Source organism: Anarhichas minor, unplaced genomic scaffold (assembly GCF_050575085.1).
Source record: "Anarhichas minor isolate MPS153535 unplaced genomic scaffold, ASM5057508v1 ptg000040l, whole genome shotgun sequence".
Lineage (NCBI taxonomy): Eukaryota > Metazoa > Chordata > Actinopteri > Perciformes > Anarhichadidae > Anarhichas > Anarhichas minor.
This window is the reverse complement of record NW_027466486.1, coordinates 12,652,760-12,671,651: the sequence shown is the minus strand read 5'-3', so window position 1 is coordinate 12,671,651 and position 18,892 is coordinate 12,652,760. Positions and strand designations below refer to the sequence as shown.

General features: G+C 41.2%; 3 protein-coding genes across 4 annotated transcripts; 1 reads left to right on the top strand and 2 right to left on the bottom strand.

The window, feature by feature from the left end:
• Positions 1-2,996: 2,996 nt before the first annotated feature.
• gjb3 (gap junction protein beta 3) lies at positions 2,997-4,155 on the top strand. Its single transcript, XM_076108124.1, has one exon. The coding sequence runs from the start codon at positions 3,292-3,294 to the stop codon at positions 4,153-4,155; it is 864 nt and encodes a 287-aa protein (XP_075964239.1). The 5' UTR covers positions 2,997-3,291.
• Positions 4,156-5,499: 1,344 nt separating this feature from the next.
• Positions 5,500-8,293, bottom strand: hmgcl (3-hydroxy-3-methylglutaryl-CoA lyase). The gene is made up of 9 exons (XM_076108067.1): positions 8,165-8,293; positions 7,835-7,918; positions 7,523-7,630; positions 7,291-7,386; positions 7,042-7,190; positions 6,895-6,958; positions 6,573-6,761; positions 6,351-6,476; positions 5,500-6,087 (listed from the first exon to the last, which is right to left on the bottom strand). Exons 1-9 carry the CDS (start codon positions 8,258-8,260, stop codon positions 5,986-5,988), a joined length of 1,014 nt encoding a protein of 337 aa, XP_075964182.1. The 5' UTR covers positions 8,261-8,293; the 3' UTR covers positions 5,500-5,985.
• Positions 8,294-10,717: 2,424 nt separating this feature from the next.
• On the bottom strand, positions 10,718-18,831 carry zbtb8a (zinc finger and BTB domain containing 8A). 2 transcript variants are annotated; one of them, XM_076108063.1, is made up of 4 exons: positions 18,320-18,831; positions 16,129-17,077; positions 11,913-12,082; positions 10,718-11,672 (listed from the first exon to the last, which is right to left on the bottom strand). In XM_076108063.1, exons 2-4 carry the CDS (start codon positions 17,030-17,032, stop codon positions 11,349-11,351), a joined length of 1,398 nt encoding a protein of 465 aa, XP_075964178.1. In that variant the 5' UTR covers positions 17,033-17,077; positions 18,320-18,831; the 3' UTR covers positions 10,718-11,348. The 2 variants fall into 2 exon arrangements, with proteins under 2 accessions (XP_075964178.1, XP_075964177.1); XM_076108062.1 differs by having other exon boundaries at positions 16,129-17,015.
• Positions 18,832-18,892: the final 61 nt, after the last annotated feature.

Below are 18,892 nucleotides of genomic sequence, written 5' to 3'. Positions count from 1 at the left end.
TCATGGTAACTAGGGGACTGATTTGGGTGAAGACAAGCTGCTGCTGGAATGTTGTTTTCCACTTCCTCTGTATCGGGGTGGCACCAGAGATGGCACAGATGGATCCACGTGAAGGAAGTGGAAGTTTTTATTTTGTGGGTGATTTGAGACTCAAAAGAACTTAATCGTCAACCCACCCATACACAAGTACACAGTAGGGATGGAAAATGCATTCTCTGGGACCAATGCTATACAATTACCTGGGTGAAGTGATTAAGTCTGAGTCAAGCATCACTTTTATATTAGGATCTTTACTCTCAAGTGTTACAACAAATATATTAACGTGTAAGAAGCTCTGAAAGTAAAAGCAAGCTTCAGTATGCACATTTCTCTTTGTCCTTATTCTGTTTGTCCAGCCTGACTGGGTGTTTCTATAATGAGCCGACATTCACTCCCACTACAAGATCCTCCCAACTTTTCTCGGGTAGTATTTCTGTTCTGGTTCTCTGTGCGCTGGTACATGTCCCTCTTTCACATTGCCAGCAGTGAGAAGTCATGTGTTTATCCTGTTGTGTGTTAGTCTGTCCTGTTGAGACTCGCTGGTGGCAGAGGTTTAGTCACGGTGTGCATTCCTCCAGGTGTGTCCCGCCAGACTGCCTGGACCAGTTCTTCATCTGGAGCCAAGACGCAACCGCTCTTTCCCCTCCCCCATCTCAAGTTCAGTTATGGTCTGCTGAACTGTTCCTAATGCTGCGAGCACAGATGTGTTCCCGTGCCCGAGCTTTATGCCACAGATGAACTTTCCTGAAAAGAGAGACTTGATACTTCTAACAATATCCCGAGACTTTTAGCTCATGGCTGCAAGACTTCGAGGTGAAGTGATTCATTTAGAGAAGCCAGAGCAACCATAACATCCTCTTCATTGTGTAACTTTTTACTCTTGGCATTATGAATTCAGCCGTTTACAGATGGAAATATGAGAAACAACCTTCTTCTAAATTTCATTACTTTTGGGTAGCCATGTTTTAGCCTGGCACCAGATACCTGCATTTCTGTCCACATCTCAGTTTCACATCCACATTTTAACAAAGTGAAATAAGACAAATTCAGCTTGATTGTCAGGTTACCTAAGTGTAACAGCTCTTATATAACAACCATGTAAATTACATGTATTAACTTCTGTTGTCGGAAACATTTTTTTGGCGAGCCCTTTCTTATCTATCGAGAAATATTGGGCTTGGTTGTTGTGAGCCGTTGCTATTAGTGAGCCTGAAATAAACAGCTCACTGAGACATTGTATGTGTTTCGACTGAACAATACAAATAACTCTGACTTGACTTAAGACCGGTGATACATGAGCAAGTTTGTGTAATGTAAACACAGGATTCAATAGCTCTGAAGGCAGGCACCGGTCTGCAAGAACTGGCAAGCCCTTGCACAGCTATGGCATGCTGATCTTTGATATTCGTGACAGTGTCTGAGGACTTGAATTCATCTGCAAACACTACTAATAGGGACATGGGTGTTCCCTACAGAACAGAAACACATTAAGGCAGTTTGATTGGGAAATCCTATCTGTAAAGGGCAAGAAACATAGGTTTGATCGTGAAAGTGAGTGGATGGTGAAGTGGGGACAAAAGCTCATGATCTGACAATGAGGATGAGCTCAAAAGGCTCATGAATTGTGACAGTGTTACCTGAGAAGAGCTTGGCCTTAAAAAGAATGAAGGAAACACAGTACGCCTTTTTGGCTCCGCCGTGGGTGTTAAAAGAATGAAATGAGAGAAAGAGGAACAGGGAAATGTTGAACAAAAGAACTCTGTAAGATATGAACTGACACTCTTCGCTTCATCTCCACCTCACCTTTTTTTTCAAGAACCTACTCCCCCTTTAGACAATCCTAGAAAGAATGTTGCCTTACCACTTGTCATGCTTTTGGAAACTTGCAACAAGACGAAGGTGAGGAGACGCACAACAACAATCAAATGCATTCACCAGGGTGTGTCTGCCTGGTACGTATCACGAAACACTCAGAAACACGTTGGGACAGGGAGACAACACTTCCCGACATGCACTAATAAAACAATGGACCCAAATCTGTAGTCTCAAAACTGTCCACTGTGCTAATCTGGGACCTGAACCACATATGTGTGGGATCAAATCACCAAGGCCCTCATTGGTTTATCTGGCTCCAAACTTATTGTCCATGTGTAGGCCTATCTCCAAACCTACCCAAAGATACCCAGAGATGGTTTCTGTGTTACCTGAATATATTTGATTTGCCACCTAACGCTGGGGTGTGTGGGTGTGTGTGTGAGAGAGAGAGAGAGAGAGAGAGAGAGAGAGAGAGAGAGAGAGAGAGAGAGAGAGAGAGAGAGAGAGAGAGAGAGAACGAACATCTGGGGCAGCTCCAGTCTGTCTTCTTTAACCCCACCCACAGGCGCATTTCTCAACACTGCGCTCGTCTACCTGGTGAAAGGACCAAATTCGACGTTAGAGCGGCAAGATATCCCCCTGATCCCCCATCGCTTGTCTTTAAACTAATAATGGACTAATGCTTCTTTTGGTAAGTGAACAACTCGCTGTAATTAACTTTTGGTGTGTCTGCGATGAGTTGAGGAAGTTCGCGATTCAGCCAAATGGAAAGGAGTTGATTTGGATTTGTTGGCTTTTTTTTACGGCAGTCTATGAAACGATAAATAATCCCTGGTGTTTGTCGAAGGGCCTTATGTCGGTTAAGAGCCAAAAATAAATAAATATGTCTGAATAACCACGCAGCCTGTGCGTAAAAGTCTGTTTTTTAAAACCCCTACATATTTAAATGGCGTAAGTGTGTTTTTATGTTAACACACACACAACAGAAGCTGATAGCGTTTACTTTGTTTCCTAAATTAATATCTGTATCCAAGTTGTTTTCTGTCGTACTGCTTTCTAAAATATACATGAACTCCGGTTGTGTTAATAACGTTGGTCCAACTTGTTTCCTTAAGGAACGGTTTGGCTCGAGGCCTCCTCCTAACTCTGTGCTATTGTCATCAGTGGTTGTTTCTGGCAAGGTTGTGGGAGATGTTTTTATTTTTTATTTTTGCATTAAATCAGCTTTGGAAGATACATGTGTGGTTTAAAAAGTCAGAATGAGAAGTTATTTGTTATTGAAGTGAGACACCACTAACAGAGTGAAAGCAGAATACTCAGCAGACAATGAAAGCCTGTTCACCCATTTTTCAATCTGTCTCGTCCAGGTTTGAAGATAAACTACTACTAGCAAGAGAGGAATTCCTCAGAAGAGGGTTCTGACTGCCAGCCAAGGACATGGACTGGAAGACCTTCCAAGCCCTCCTCAGTGGGGTGAACAAATACTCCACGGCGTTTGGGCGGATATGGCTGTCTGTGGTGTTTGTATTCCGGGTGATGGTGTACGTGGTGGCAGCGGAGCGAGTGTGGGGCGATGAGCAGAAGGACTTTGACTGCAACACCAAGCAGCCCGGCTGCGCCAACGTCTGTTACGACTACTTCTTCCCCATCTCCCACATCCGCCTGTGGGCCCTGCAGCTCATCTTCGTCACCTGCCCGTCCTTCATGGTGGTCATGCACGTGGCGTACCGCGACGACCGTGAGCGCAAGCACACGGCAAAGCACGGAGACACCAACAAGCTGTACAGCAACACGGGCAGGAAGCACGGCGGCTTGTGGTGGACCTATCTGATCAGCCTCTTCGTAAAGACAGGCATCGAGGTCGCCTTCCTCTACATTCTCCACCACATCTACGACAGCTTCTACCTGCCAAGGTTGGTCAAGTGCCACATGGCGCCCTGCCCCAACCTGGTGGACTGTTACATCGGCCACCCTACTGAGAAGAAGGTCTTCACCTACTTCATGGTTGGAGCTTCAGGCCTCTGCATCGTCCTCAACATCTGCGAGATCGTTTATCTCGTCTCCAAGCGCTTTGTACGTATGGCGAACAAGATGGGTAAGCGCAGTCGCAACACAGCCGTGCCTCAGGACGATTACAACAAGGACCCCTTCAGCAACAGCAATGTGTCCTTGCTGAAGCGGGACCTGAAAGATCAGCCTCCATCCTTTAGGACCGCAATGAAGCCTTCACACAGGCTATCTGGACTCAAACTGGAAGGTAAGATACGGGGCTCTGCTCCTAATCTGTCCAGTTCTAAGTGAACGGAAGTCAGATTGCAGCACTCACCAGTGCTTGGGCTAGAACCCAATCACAAACATCAGACTCAGAACAATGAGCCAAAAGCTTCCATGTGTGTCAGACCCTGGAAGTTGAGTTATCAGTACTGGATTCATCCTGTGGGCCCCTGTGTCCACATCTAAGACTCTTTTTGAGCGCATGAACTTTGGTTTCCAAGTCAACATCCACAATATTTACAAGTCAGCTAGAGCCAAAAATGATTTGTAAAGGACACGATGGCTTTCTTCTTTGAATACGATAACGGTCTGTGTGCCTTTTCAACGTCACCCCTTCACCCATATTACCTGAGCTTTCTGTCTTTCTTGTGATTAGAGTTTTGACACCGGAAGGGGAGGAAATGAGACACTCAGCATCACGCAAGGAGGGCAGGACACACCTGGCAGAGGTATTCATGGCTGAGTAATACTTGAAGGTGTGCAAACTGGCCAATTTTATTTTTTCTCAGAACTCCTATATCATTAGTAGATTTCTACATCATCTAAAGCCTCAGCAGACATATGCTTGGTTTATGGTGCACAGTCATGCTGTACATAGACTGCCTGTGTTTTGACTTGCTTGTACACAAACCCGCCTCATCCAAGACCACTGTTGATTTAAATAAGACAAAAGGAATGCTGCTGTTGAATTCTGTGTTGGTAGTGCTGGAGCGCAGAGGAGAGGAGGTGGGATGAAGTTTGGACAAACCGATGGCTCATTGAACTATAACTCATTTTTGTGATACTAACTGTCCACTGTGGACATCAGGTGGAAATGTATTTTATGGCTCTTGTTGTTAATGTAATTTCTTACAAAACTAAATATATTAAATTTATTGAATGTGTGTTGCTGTTTGGTGTTCATTTTATTTCTGGAATATAGTTTCTATTTATATGTGGGAGGGACAAGTTAAGGACCTGAATCTTTCCATTGCTTCTGACTCATAACTTCTTACACCAACGATCACCAGGATTGCATGCCAATAAATATTTACCCATTAGAATTCACTGTGAGTCACCATGACATGCTATTTTACCGTTTGTGGTGCCTAATGATGTTTTAAAGGGTTGTGAAGAATCTCAGTCTGCCTGTCAGACGTGTCAGTCAGGTTTTAACAAGGTGCGGCGAAGAAAAGTTTGTTTATTCTGAATCATTTCCGCAACAAACTGCAAAAACACTACGGAGGTTGTAAAGTTTGAGCTCCTTATATGGTCAAAGATGGCTTCAAATAAACTTTGTAAGCAACATTTGTAAAAAGAGGTTACGCATCCAACTATGTTTCCGAGCCTGTATATTCATAACAATGCTGCCAACTTTAGATCAAGGACACATTTGATTTATAAAATATTATTTATTTTTAAAATTCACAATCTCGTCAGATATGTACATGTTTAATTTGAAGAGAGGCAATTTAAAATAAATACACAGCCAGTACAATGCCCAAGTTCACAACGGGCTGTTTATCCATCGCTAAGATATTAAATGTTGCTGGTTAATTTATAAATATAAACAAAGTCTGTGATTTACCCACTGCCCAGAAAGGAATGTAAGCACACTGTTAAAGAAACAGGTTAAGGCACAGTTTCCAATAAGTATCATCTGTACGATTAGACCGACTTTACATAAGGCACTGTTCCAGCTATCATGGAGTGAATATTTAATCAGATACTTTATTCAAACAGTGGGAGGGTTCAGTACCATCTAAATGTTATAAACTAAAATTAGAATAGGGAGAACTGAACATACAGAGGAGGATGGCTCCGGGTTACATGGTTGTGTTGCAGTGCACAGTGTGTGAAAAAGAGTTTGACTTTTGTCTACAGCTTGCAGGTAGCCTGCGCCACTTTGGAGCTGGTCTTTCTGTTCAGGGTGCGACAGATGAAAGCTCCAGCGTCCATCAGCTTTGAGAGGTCCACTCCCTGAGGTGAGGGCAGAGAGTCAAAGGGTCAAACCTGGGGGAGCTCACATCGTACACAATAATCACAACTGCAATCTAAATCACGATGGGGTGGACTGGAACATTTGGCAAAGCTTGTGCATTTAATTCACGAAAGAGCAGTCATAAGAAAAATAATATATTAAACTAAACACAAAAGCAAGAGCAGCGTCTTTAATCTATACTATAAATGGACTAAAACATAGGGGGGGAGGCTAAAGAGGAACATAAAGTGTGACTTCTTACTGTTTGAATCCCAAGTCCATGCAGCATGTAGACTACATCTTCAGTAGCAACATTTCCAGATGCCCCATTGGCGTAGGGACAGCCGCCCAGCCCCGCTACTGACGAGTCTACCACACTGATTCCCATCTGCAAAACACAGAAAAATAATTTGCACATTGTATCGCACTAACTACATCATTCAATGATATTTTTTTTAAATAGCATTACAGGACCAGGTCTGACCTGTAAGGCTATGAGGATGTTGGCCAGGGCCTGGCCGTAGGTGTCGTGGCAGTGCACGGCCAAGGCATTAACTGGCACCTCTCTGCTCACCGCCTCCAGCATTTTAATCATGCTACCTGGAGTCCCCACTCCAATAGTGTCACCCAGAGAGATCTCATAGCAGCCCATGGAGTACAGACGCTTAGCTACCTGCAAGATAGAGTCAAAGCTTGACCCGGCTGCATGAACAGTGCTTCTGTTGTGTTCATGCTATTTGTCAAAGGACGATCAATAGATGTCTGACATTCAATGTAGTGTACACATGTATCAAGTGAGAACTCACATGTGCAACTCTTTCAGGTGCCACCACGCCTTCATACGGACATCCAAGAACACATGACACATAACTGCGGTGACAAAAAACAGGGATGAAATTCATGCAAAAGCCGCACTCTATATTTCCAATGGTTTAGAAATGTGTTGAGCCTACCCTCTAACTGGCACACCAGCCTCTTTAGCTGTTGTCATAATCTCGTCAAAGCGCTGTAAACTCTCGTCCACTGAGCAGTTTATGTTCTTCTTACTGAACAGCTCAGATGCAGCACCAAATATGGCTACCTCTGAGGCTCCTGCCTTCACCTGTCGTTAAGTAAGAGCAAGAAGAGGGCATTTTACATGAAGCATTTAGACACATCACCTGCAGTGTAAGATTTATGCTATGTCAGTGTAAGAAACTCACAGCAGCCTGGAAACCCTTGAGGTTGGGGGTGAGGACCGGGTAAGACACTCCAGGTTTCCTATCGATCCCTTTCATCACCTCCACCTGGTCTGCCATCTGACATTTGGACGCAGACGACAGAAAACCAATTAGTGCTGGAGAAAACAAGCCACGTCCATGCAGTTTGTACACCACCCTACGTGGGGGCAGGTCAGCACTATCGCCATGAATGGCTCTGGGAGAACAAACTCACCTGTGGAACCCATTTCGGCGATACAAAGCTGGTGGCCTCAATGACTGACAGCCCTGATGCTGACAACATGTCAATCAAATGAATTTTAGTCTCCGTTGGAACGATAGTCTGTGAGTGGAAGCAGTGAAGACACAAGAAGAGGAACACTTGAAAACCACTGACACAAATGCACGACTGACATTCCTTCATCCGGGTTACACCACGCATGAGCTCCGCACCTGCTCCACATCAGTAAAGCTATTAATGCTATTTCCTAGCTAATAGCTGCTGTGCAACGTTAATGATTAACTAATCAAAATCACATAAGGTTACCTTTTCATTCTGAAGACCATCTCTGGGTCCCACCTCCACTATTTTCACCTTCTCTGGAAGACCTCGACCTGCTCTGACGCCAGCCTACACACACACACACACACACACACACACACACACACACACACACACACACACACACACACACACACACACACACACAAGACATTTAATACAGGTGTAACATAGCAACAGCTACTTAGGTTACCAACTATGTTAGCTTGACCGCAGAGGAGGCTAACAGGTAGCGGACACGCATCGCCGTCCAGGCCGCTGGCTCGTCGTGCACAGTGGAAGCTGCTGGAAGATAAACGCGAAAAGGAAACTCACTGCGTTGACCTTTGCCGCTGAGCTGAACGCCACATACTGCTGACCCATTGCTGGACCTAAAGCATTTCTGTTGACAAGTCTCATCACCGCCGCCATGATGGTCCAGCCTACAGCCTCTGACGTCAGTTCTTCCTCGACAGGAGAGGTACGGACACCTCACAGATGACAACAGCCCCGCAGCGCCATCTATGGGCCGGGAATGTGAATTGAAAGAATAACAATTTTGTGTATCCGTTTATTCACCCAGTGGTATTAAATGTAACTAATAGAAAAATAAATCGCCATTAAACTTCATTTCTTCTGTATTTAATCTTCTTTAATTTATGTTCAAATATGCAGGTGAGGCATTCACCCCACCCATGTCCTCCAACCTGAATACCGGCTTCTTCCCCCACTGCAGGCTCAACCGCTAAGGACTCCTTTGTCTCCCTGTCCATCAAAGCCCTAAATGACAAGCTAGCCAGAGCCTAACCCCTATAACGCTGATTGTTGTCTTAACTGTACACATGTACTTTCTATGATGATTCTATGTTGATGAGGCTGCTCTACTCTTACTGTACATATTATGTACACTATTACGATGACTACAGGTGTGTTGTACGATGGGCAGTGTGCAATTTATTTTAAGTCTGTGTATTTACTGTATGTAATGTATGCACTATGTTATTTTTGTAGTTTTGAGACTTGATACAATCACTCAAAGGACTTCAACTGTGGATGTTGTCACTTAGAACTAGAGCCATCCTTGCGATACATCACAACATTCTCCACTCATGTGGGACTGGGACGTTACAAATGACAAAACTTTGGCATCTCCTTTACTGTAGAAGTCTTCCAAAATGCCATTCAACAAGCCATTGATTGCAGGAGTTATCAACCTAAGTGATGACATTTTGGTGGCAGAACAAGATCTGCCCCTGATCAAGCTCTTAGGGAATAACTTCAGCGACTGAAGGAGAATAACCTGACTCTCAACAAGGTCAAGTGGTCATACGCACAAACCACTGGATTTCTTCGGGTATATAGTCGGATATACTTTATAGTATATCGAAAAAAGTCATAAAATAGAAGAATATGTCTAAAAAAGCCATACTATAATATGTCGAAAATAAATTGGAAAAATGTCCTCATATAGCATATTGAAAAAAGAACTGAAAAAGTCATAGTGTAGCATGTTGAAAAAGTTATAAAAAGGCATGCTATAGTATGTCGGAATTAAGTCATACAAAAGTCATAGTATAGCATGTCGAAAAAAGTCATAAAAAAAACTTATAGTAAGTCACAAAACGTTGTAAAAATGTCCTCGTATAGCATGTTAATAAAAGTCGTGAAAAAATCAAAGTATATAGTATGTCGAAAATAATCCTAACAATTCATAATATAGCATGTCAAAAAAAAGTCCTTATTATAGTATGTTGGAAAAAAGTCATAAAATAGTCATAGCAGAACATGTTATAATAAAATCATACTATATCATCTCAAAAAAGTCATAAAAAAGTCATACTGGAGGATGTCAAAAAAAAATCATAAAAGTCTGTATAGTATGTCAAAACAAGTCATAAAAAGTCATAGTATAGTATGTCGAAAAAAGCCAAAGTATAGCATGTTGAAAAAAAGTCATAAAAATCATACTAGAGCATGTCGAAAAAGGTCATGGTGTAGTATGTCGAAAAGAGTCATCGAAAAATCATAGTACAGTATGTCAAAAAAATTGTAAAAATGTCCTTGTATAGCATGTTGAAAAAAGTCACAAAAAAGCCATCGTTATAGCAAGTTGAAAAAAGTATAGTATGTCGAAAAAAAGTCATAAAAATGTCTTAGTGTAGCAAGTAAAAAAAAGCATTAAAAGGTCATAATTTAGCACGCCAAAGTTTTTTAATTAAAAAGTCATAGTATGGCATGCTGAAAAATTCATAATATAGTATTTCGAAAAAGTAATAAAATACACTTACTATAACATTTCGAAAAAAAGTCATAAAAGTCACAGTATAGCATGTTGAAAAAAGTCATAGTATAGTATGTTAAAAAACATTAAAGGGCATACTATAGCATGTCGATAATAGTCATAAAAAGTAAAAAAGAATTGAAAAAATTCCTAGTATTGTAAATCGAAAAATTCACAAAAAAAGTGTCGTAAAAGGTCAGATCATAGTAGGACGAAAATAGTCCATTAAAAGTCCAATGCAGCATGTCTTAAAAAGATTATAGTATATTATGTAGCAATAAGTCAGAAAAAGTTATAGTCCTATGTATGTCGAAAATATTCAATAAAAAGTCATAGTATTTATTAAAAATGTATAGCATAGAATGTCTTTGTAGTCTCAAAAAAGGTCTTAAATTGTGATGTCATTGAATGTAGTTACATAAATTACAATTACATAAAATCACAGCGTAGAAACAATGTTATCGTAGCATTCTGAAAACACAATCTGCATTTTATTTGTGTATTTCACTTTTTCTCCTTAAAAATACTTGTCCTGAGTATAATTTCGTTTTATAACATTCAATTGTACTTCCCTTTACGCAACAATGGGGTGAAATGACGCACAAACAGAAATTTATAAAATATCTTTAATGTGTCAAAAAGTAACAAAACAAACAAACAAATAAATTATAATTGGTTTTGTATCATAGTGCATATCATAATCAAACATAATCATAAAAACTGCATTTGTGTAAAATTGGGAAAAATCCGCTCTTGACTTTCCTTACAGCGAGTAGGGAAATAGCATTAGAGTCATTATTCTGTCCTTGTCACTTCGTTTTTACTCAAATGCCTGCTTTTATCAAAGTAGAGCGTCCCAAAACGTAGCAGAGTGCTCTTCCATGCATATGGAAAAACACATCTTTGAAAGAGTATCATTTAACCATAATACAATCAAAGGAAACACAGCTTTGGATACTGCATATCTTTATGAAGCTTAGCAAAAGGCATTCCACTTTGTCACAAAGGTCAACATCTCATTTAAAGTAAAGATTAACCAGTTGCATTTAAATAAGCGACAACTAACATATATCAAGTGTGTGTATTTACATTAGTGGATCACATATTTTTTGCATAAATTCTCTTGCATGGCTTAAGCACACACACACACACACACACACACACACACACACACACACACATACACATACAAAGGTTATTATTCCTGCATGCTCTCTGCACACACACTTTGGTTCCATTTCACTGCAGCTCCTCATCACTGTCGTCCACTTGCTGGATGATGAGGTCGGCCCCCGAGTCTTCAGCCAGGTCGTCGTCGTCTTCATCGGCCACCATCCAGCTCCTCTTGCTGTCCCCCTCCTCTTCCCCGTCCACCCCCAATAAGAGGGCCGGCTCCTCACTGGCACTATCTAGACTGTCCATGGGGATGTCATCACAATCCACTTCCTGGATGCATGCAGTGCACATGCGGTAGCGTCGTGTGCCCTCACACACCACATGCCCAGTCTCGTCCGTCACTTGACACTTACACTTCCTACACACCAGCTTCCTGGCTTGATGAATCTGTGGCGAAAGAAGAAACACAACTTGTTACATTAAAAAGTGTTCCCGTTTGTGTTTCTGTAGCTGTATAACAACAAAGGGGTTGTTGAAAACACTGATACACCTTAGAAAACAATAGATCTTTTGTTTTTGTACGCTATGGCGCAGCCTGGAGTGTAAGTTGTATCCCAAATTCTATGTTTCTGAAGCTGTTACAACACAAATGAAGGACATTCACCTCCTGGTTGTATATAAACATACCGTCTCAAAATGGCTACGAAGATGCTCCAGGCGTGTAAAGCGTTTATTGCAGGCCTGACAGGGGTACGGCCTCTCTCCCGTGTGGCAGCGCAAGTGACGCTTCAGGTCTGCCTTCCTTTTCACCGTGTGTGTGCAAAAGGGACATTTGAAACGCATAATGGGGTTGGAGTCTGCAAAAGAGGAAGAGAAACTGTTTAGAACTACGGCTTTCTGTTTATTCCTTGGCTATGGAGAGAACTGGCTTCTTTTGAAGGGTACTCATGCTACTCTGCTGATATTATTCCGTTCCTCACTTCTCTTGAAAACTATGTAGTCATGAAAAAATAGTAATACAGTATTTATTGAAAAAAGCATGATAAATAAGGTCATAAAAAATCTAAATATAGTATGTCTAAACAAAGACTTAAAAATACATAGCATTTTTAAAAAGTCATGAAAAAGTCGTAATGTAGTATGTCAAAAAAATCAATAAAAATGTCATGGTAGAAAAAGTAAAAAATATTAGCATGCCAAAAAAGTAATAAAAAGTCATAGTGTAGCATGTCAAAATAATCATATTATAGTATATCAAAAAAAGTCACAGTATGTCAAATAATGTCATGAAAAAGTCACATTATAGCATGTCAAAAAGAATCATACAAATTAAAAAAATTTAGCATGTCGGAAAAGGTCACAGTATAGTATGTTGAAAAAAATCTAAAAAGTCATGCCGAATAAAAGTCATAGTATTGTATGTAGAAAGAAATGCATAAAACAGTCATATGTCGAAAAATGGATTAAAAAGCTATTGTATGGCATGTAAAAAAGGCAAATTATTCATAGTACAGTATGTCGCAAAAGTAATTAAAAAGTCAGAGTATATTATGTTCAATAAATTCATAATATGTTGAAAAAAAGTCTGTATAAATCATAAATCATCAAAAGAAATCATAGTATTATATGTCGTAAAATGATGTGAATGTATGTGAAAAAAGTCATAGTATAGTAATAGTCATAAAAAGTAAAAAAGTAGAGTATGAGTAGTATATTAAAAAAGCCATAGTATAGTTTGTCGAAAGAAGTCATAAAAAGGTCATGGTATAGAGACTTTATCTGTTATTGAAACCATTTCTTTTAGTTCTATTCTTGTGTTTACAGCATTGTTGGGCAGTGAACTACCGTCTTAACATTCTGATCATATTGGACTCTTAGATCGTTTCTTTTTTGTGCCTTCATTTCGGCTTTGAATGGGTACGTTTGCTCAAAAGATGTGTGCTTTGTCCGGTAGTGGTGCTTCGCATTGCCTTTTAATAATCGCCACGGTCACTGAACAGAAGAGACATACTGGTTTTAAACTGTCCGTGGGAAGAATGAACATATAAGAGTCTGTCCACTGTTGGTTAAAGACTCTGCTCTCACTGTCCACATTTCTGTTCTTGGAGCACGCCATGAGAAATAACTTCTCCAACTCAGACTTAGTCATAGTGAAGTATGTCACAAAATAAGACATACTATAGTTTGTCATTAAAAAGTCATAAAAACGTCATATTATATAGTATGCTATTAAAAATCCTAGTGTAGCATGTTTGCTGTACTTAGGGCTGCTGATTGGGGAGTAATCAGTTGCTCTGGACACACCTGGGCCCGGTGTAGCCCATGAATAAAATCCTGAGCAGGAGAAGTCATTTCACTCCATAACTTTGTTGTTGCTTCAGGTTTCTTTTCTTTGTTTTTACAGCACAACACCCATGCAGCACATTTTCAGGCATGCATTTTCTACACTACTGACTTCACAGATTCCTCTCATTCATTTATTTGACTCGTATACGCTTTTTGTAATAAAACAACCAAGTATAACCGCGTGTCGCTCATTTTTGTCACATTTTTAGAGCTCGGCTGTGACACGAGATGCAAATGTCATAATATAATATGTCACAAAAAGTCATAGTGTAGCATGTCATCAAAATTCATAAAAATGTCATTATACAGTTTTTCTTAACAAGTCATAAAAAGTCATAGCATTGTATGTCACAAAATCTCATGAAAATATTATAGTATAGTTCGTCATGAAAACTAAATTACAACACACAGTGCAGCACGTCATAAAAAGTCATGAATAGTGTCACAAGTCATATCATATGAGAGTATGTCGTAAACAAATCATAAAAAGTAATAATATAGGATGTTATAATAAAATGTATTGAATAATATGTCACAAATAGCCATAGACATGCTGTAGTATAGCATGTCAAAAGAATAAAATGGTAGCATGTCACAGAGCATGTCATTAAAAAACGTCAAGGAATAGTACACAAATAGTCAGACATGTACCATGAATAAAAAATGACATATTATAGCATGTCATAAAAAAGTAATTTAAACTATGTCACAAAAGTAATTTAAACGTCAGTATAGCATGTCATGAAAAAGTCATAGTACAGTGTGTCACAAAAAGTAATAAAAACAGTGCATGTCATTACAAAATCACATGTCAAAAAAGTCACAGTATGCTGCGTCCCAAAACGTCACAGTATGTCACATAGACATAAAAACATCTTACAATGTTATAAAATGTCATAGTATAGTATGTCACACTAAAGTCATAGTAAAGTATGTCACAAAAGGTAAGAAAATGTCATAGTATAGTATGTCACAAATAAATCATAAATCATAGTATAGCATGTCATAAAGAAGTCAGAGTATGTCACAAAAAGTTGTAAAAATGTCACAAATTAGTATGTACCAAAAAGCCACAAAAAACGTCATATAGCTTATCATAAAAAAGTCATGAAAAAAGTATAGCATGTCATAAAAAAATATAGTGATAGTGTAGCATGACACAAAAAGTCAAGAAAACGTCATCTTATACCTTTTCATGAAAAAAGTTATAGTAGAGTATGTAAATAAAATCACAAAAGTAAAGTATGCCATAAAAAAGTCATAAAAAGTAATTTCATGGCATTTCATAAAAATGACATACTGTAATAAAGTATGTCACAAAGAGTAACAGTGAATTATGTCATGAAAAAAATCATATAAATGTCATAGTATAGCAAGTTATAAAAGAGTCATAGTATAGCATGTCGAAAAAAGTCATAGTTAAGTTTGTCACAAAAAGCCATCAAAACATCATAGGATGCCAGGAAAAGTCATGGTATGCCATGTCGTGAAAATGTCATATCAAAGTCAGTCAAAAAAGTCATAAACACGTCATAGTATAGTTTTTAATAAAAAAGTTATAAAAAGTCATAGTATGGTATGTCACAAAAAGTCTAACGTAATAGTATCGTATGTCATAAAAAAGTAATTAAGTCGTATTATAGCATGTCAATAAAAAGTCATAAACACGATATAGTATAGTTTGTCATAAAAATTACATAAAAAGTACAGCATTTCATAATAACGTCATAGTAAGGGAGGTCAAAAAATGTCTAATCTAATCATAAAAAGTCATTAAAAGTAATAAAATAAAAATGTACAGTATTGTCTGACATGAAAATTCCTAGTATGTCACATAAAAAGTCATTAATAGTCATAGAACAGCTTGTCACAAAAAGTCATGAAAAAGGCCTAGGATAGCATGTGAGAAAAAGTCATAAAAAAGTCAAAAACAAGCGGCGATGCTCAAAGTCGGCGTATAAGATACAATCTGGCCAAAAAAATTTCATTTAAAATTTTTTTAATTTAACTGACCAAGCTGTTAGCCCGCATATCAGCGGCTGAGTTGTGGAGAGGTACAGTAGTGCCGGTACTGGTAGTTCCATCAGCGGAAAGCCAAGCACACCATCCAAAACTATAAAAGTGAGCAAACTGTTTCCCCACACTGTGTCTCCAGGGGCCGAGTAGCGACTGGGGGTCGGCGATGCACTCAGCTATTTTATAACTAACAGCCTCTACCGGCCAGGGGGCTGGTTAAGTGTAGTGAGTGAGGAGTCGGTAGGCAGTCGATGGCAGTATAAAACAGGCAATAAAAAGGTGTTTTGAGAAAGTGTGAGTTGCTGCAACCACAAGAGGTCCTTGAGCATGTAGCCATATCTGGCCACTGCAGCAGAATGCGAGATTAGCCGTGGACAGACACAGAGGTGCACACTCACTCACAGACACAGGCAAGCCATCCTATGATTCTCCTGGCGTAGATAAAAATTCACAGTACAGTTCGTCATCAAAAAGCTATAAAATGTCACAATGTAGTACGTCATAAAAAAGTCGCCCTTTAATTTTCTCACATACAACTCACCTCTATTAAAGTGTCCAATAACACCCAAAATAGGTGGTAGAGTAGCATACAGCTCCTCTGCCTTTTCAGCCTTTTGAGTCCTCGCCTCCTCGATGTCTAAGTCTTCAGGTTGGTTGGAGCGATTGGATGCTCTCCTCTTGGTTCCCCCTTTACCTCGCCGGCGCTCTGATCCAGGCAAGGTGTACAAAGGGTCCTGGGGGTCCTGCAGGTCGTCTGCCTCTGCATTGAGATCATCAGCAGGGCTGCTTGGGCTAGTCTTTAGGGCTGAGGAAGATGACTCTTGGTCTGGGTCCTTCCCCATGAAGCCACACTGGGATCGTGAGTTGTCCCTGGTCCAGAGCGCTGGTGGTGGGCTGACAGAGCTGGGGCCTTGCTGCTGCTGCTGCTGCTGCTGCTGCTGCTCGGAGGTCTCGTCTACTACTCCACTGTTAAAACTGCAGGTCTCGGACAAGCTGATGCAGCGGTCACTGTCTTCATCTTTCACGCTGATGTCCAAGGAGGATTTGATGAAGTTCTTGCAGTAGTTGATGACATTGTTCATCTGCAGGTAGCTGGCTGCAGACATCACCTCAATTACATTGTGACTCGAGAGGTCGAGTTGGCCGGAGTAGATGAAATCCAGGATGACGACGAAGGTCTCCGGGCTGAAGGTGTCGAAGGTGGCGTTGACAGAGTCAGACAGCCCGTCGGGCCCCTGAGACAGCAGCATGCGGAAGTAGCCGCTGCTGGCGAACAGGACGTTGCGGTGGGCCCTGAAGAGCTGGCCCTCCACCAGCACACTGCAGTCACAGAAAAGCTCCTGGCGGCGCTGCTGGTTGAGCTGCTTCAGCAGGCTGCTTTGGTGAGCCACCGTGATGTCAGCAGTGTTGAACCACCTCTGAGGCTGCCTGCAAGGAGACAACATGATAGCACTCACACTGGTTGGGCATGCAGCATAGACCGACTTGTTCTGCAAGAAAATAACAGAACAAAGAGGCCTTGTAGACACTCATTACTGAAATTGAGAGACTTGCATTTGATCCTGAATTAACAAGCGATGACTTTATGTGTATGAGCCTACATGCATACATAATGCTTAATTTCAATTTTACATATCAAGGATGAAAACATGCCCTCGTGGAGTGTGAGTGTGACATCTGACCTTATCATCAGCTTACCTTGGAACACGGTTATGCTACAGACCCCAAATATTAAAAGCAGGTCACATAAACACACCAGTGACACCCCATTGATGTTGCTGTCAATTCTCCCCCGTCTTTGTTTCTGCCCTGGACTATCTCCAGCCCCGCAGACCAATCCGCCCACCAATCCGCCCACCAGGCTTTCAATCTGCCCCGTGATTGGCTGGACGAGCAATCAATCACAATCGTCTTCTAATGGGCTACACCCGACTCCAGTCAGGGAGCATCGGGTGGCAAAACCCTGTAATCATCTCTGAGGGAAGCCAGAGCGCGCATGAAATCTCTGATGCTACAAACACAACAGACTCACGGGAAGTGAAAATAAAAGCAGTGTGGTCGGGCATGGCATCCCAAGAGACACAAATTGCCGCAACCTCATATGCAGAATAGTTATTTTTCCTATAGTAACCTATTTAGCCATCCTCGCGCAGCCTATACTCTGAATTACACGCATTCATTATTAATTATGCGATGCTGGCTGACAGGATCCACAGCGCCCGATAACCCACGGCGCAACGCCCGCAAGACTCCACAGTGCTCCTAGCGTCACGCAAAAAACAAGACTAGTATCCTAATCAAGCTATTCTCCCATAATTCCGGCGTCGGTCGACCTACAAAACGACATGAGAGTGCTGCAGTCCTGCGAGAGAAAAGCGGGCAGCGACGCACCAGAGCAGCCCAGTCTGTCCTGGAGCGACGCCCACTTCAGGCTCCAGCCAGCACACAATAGAAAAACAGACACAAACCTCCAGCAACTGAGCATGCTGAGCTGATAAAATGAATATATTCACATAGGATATCATAATAAGCACAAGACGCGCTAAAAACGCCCGTTTTCCTTCTCAAGACCACCCCCTTCTCTCCTCGCCGGAGGTCCGGAGCGCAGCGAGCAGCGAGGAGGATTTGCCTGCTGCCCAAACCCAGCGACTCTTTCCCAGGCGTGAGGTGTCGGTAGGACCCGCTTACGCCCCACGCCGTGATACCCCCTGACAAAATCCATCGATACTCACTGGTGACTTGATTCACCCGGCGCCCGATAGAGTCTACTCGCCCCCAAGTCGGCCACCATTTCCATTTTTTTTTTTTAATTTCTTTTGCGTTTTTTTTTTTTCTCGTCCAGGGTCCACAGTCAGGCACTTCCTGCTCAGCCCTAAAGACCGAAACCCGGTTAGAGCGACTGAAGCACTGTGCTGACGTGGGTGTTTATTAACTGGGTGCCCGAGGGTTCAAGGAGCCATTTAAAGCCCTAGTGCCCCGTTCAAATGCAGTGTACTGTGAACAGAATATTAATATTGGACACCGAATACCCCAGCTCTGTAAAATTATGCAATGCTACAGTAGTTCTGTAGTTTTTTTTATGTGATACTCAAACCCTTCAATGACAATATCATATTGTTAGATTTGTTTTATCTGCCTTGGCATGACTATGATTATGTTCCTGTGTTGCTCAAAAGTGACTTTTCAGTAACCACATCATATCCTCAGGTGAGTGCATATTCTACTGGAATATTGTTATGGCTTTGTGTCACTGAAGAATTTGTATTTCATCAATGTAGTCAGCACTTTAACAGTCAATTTCCCAT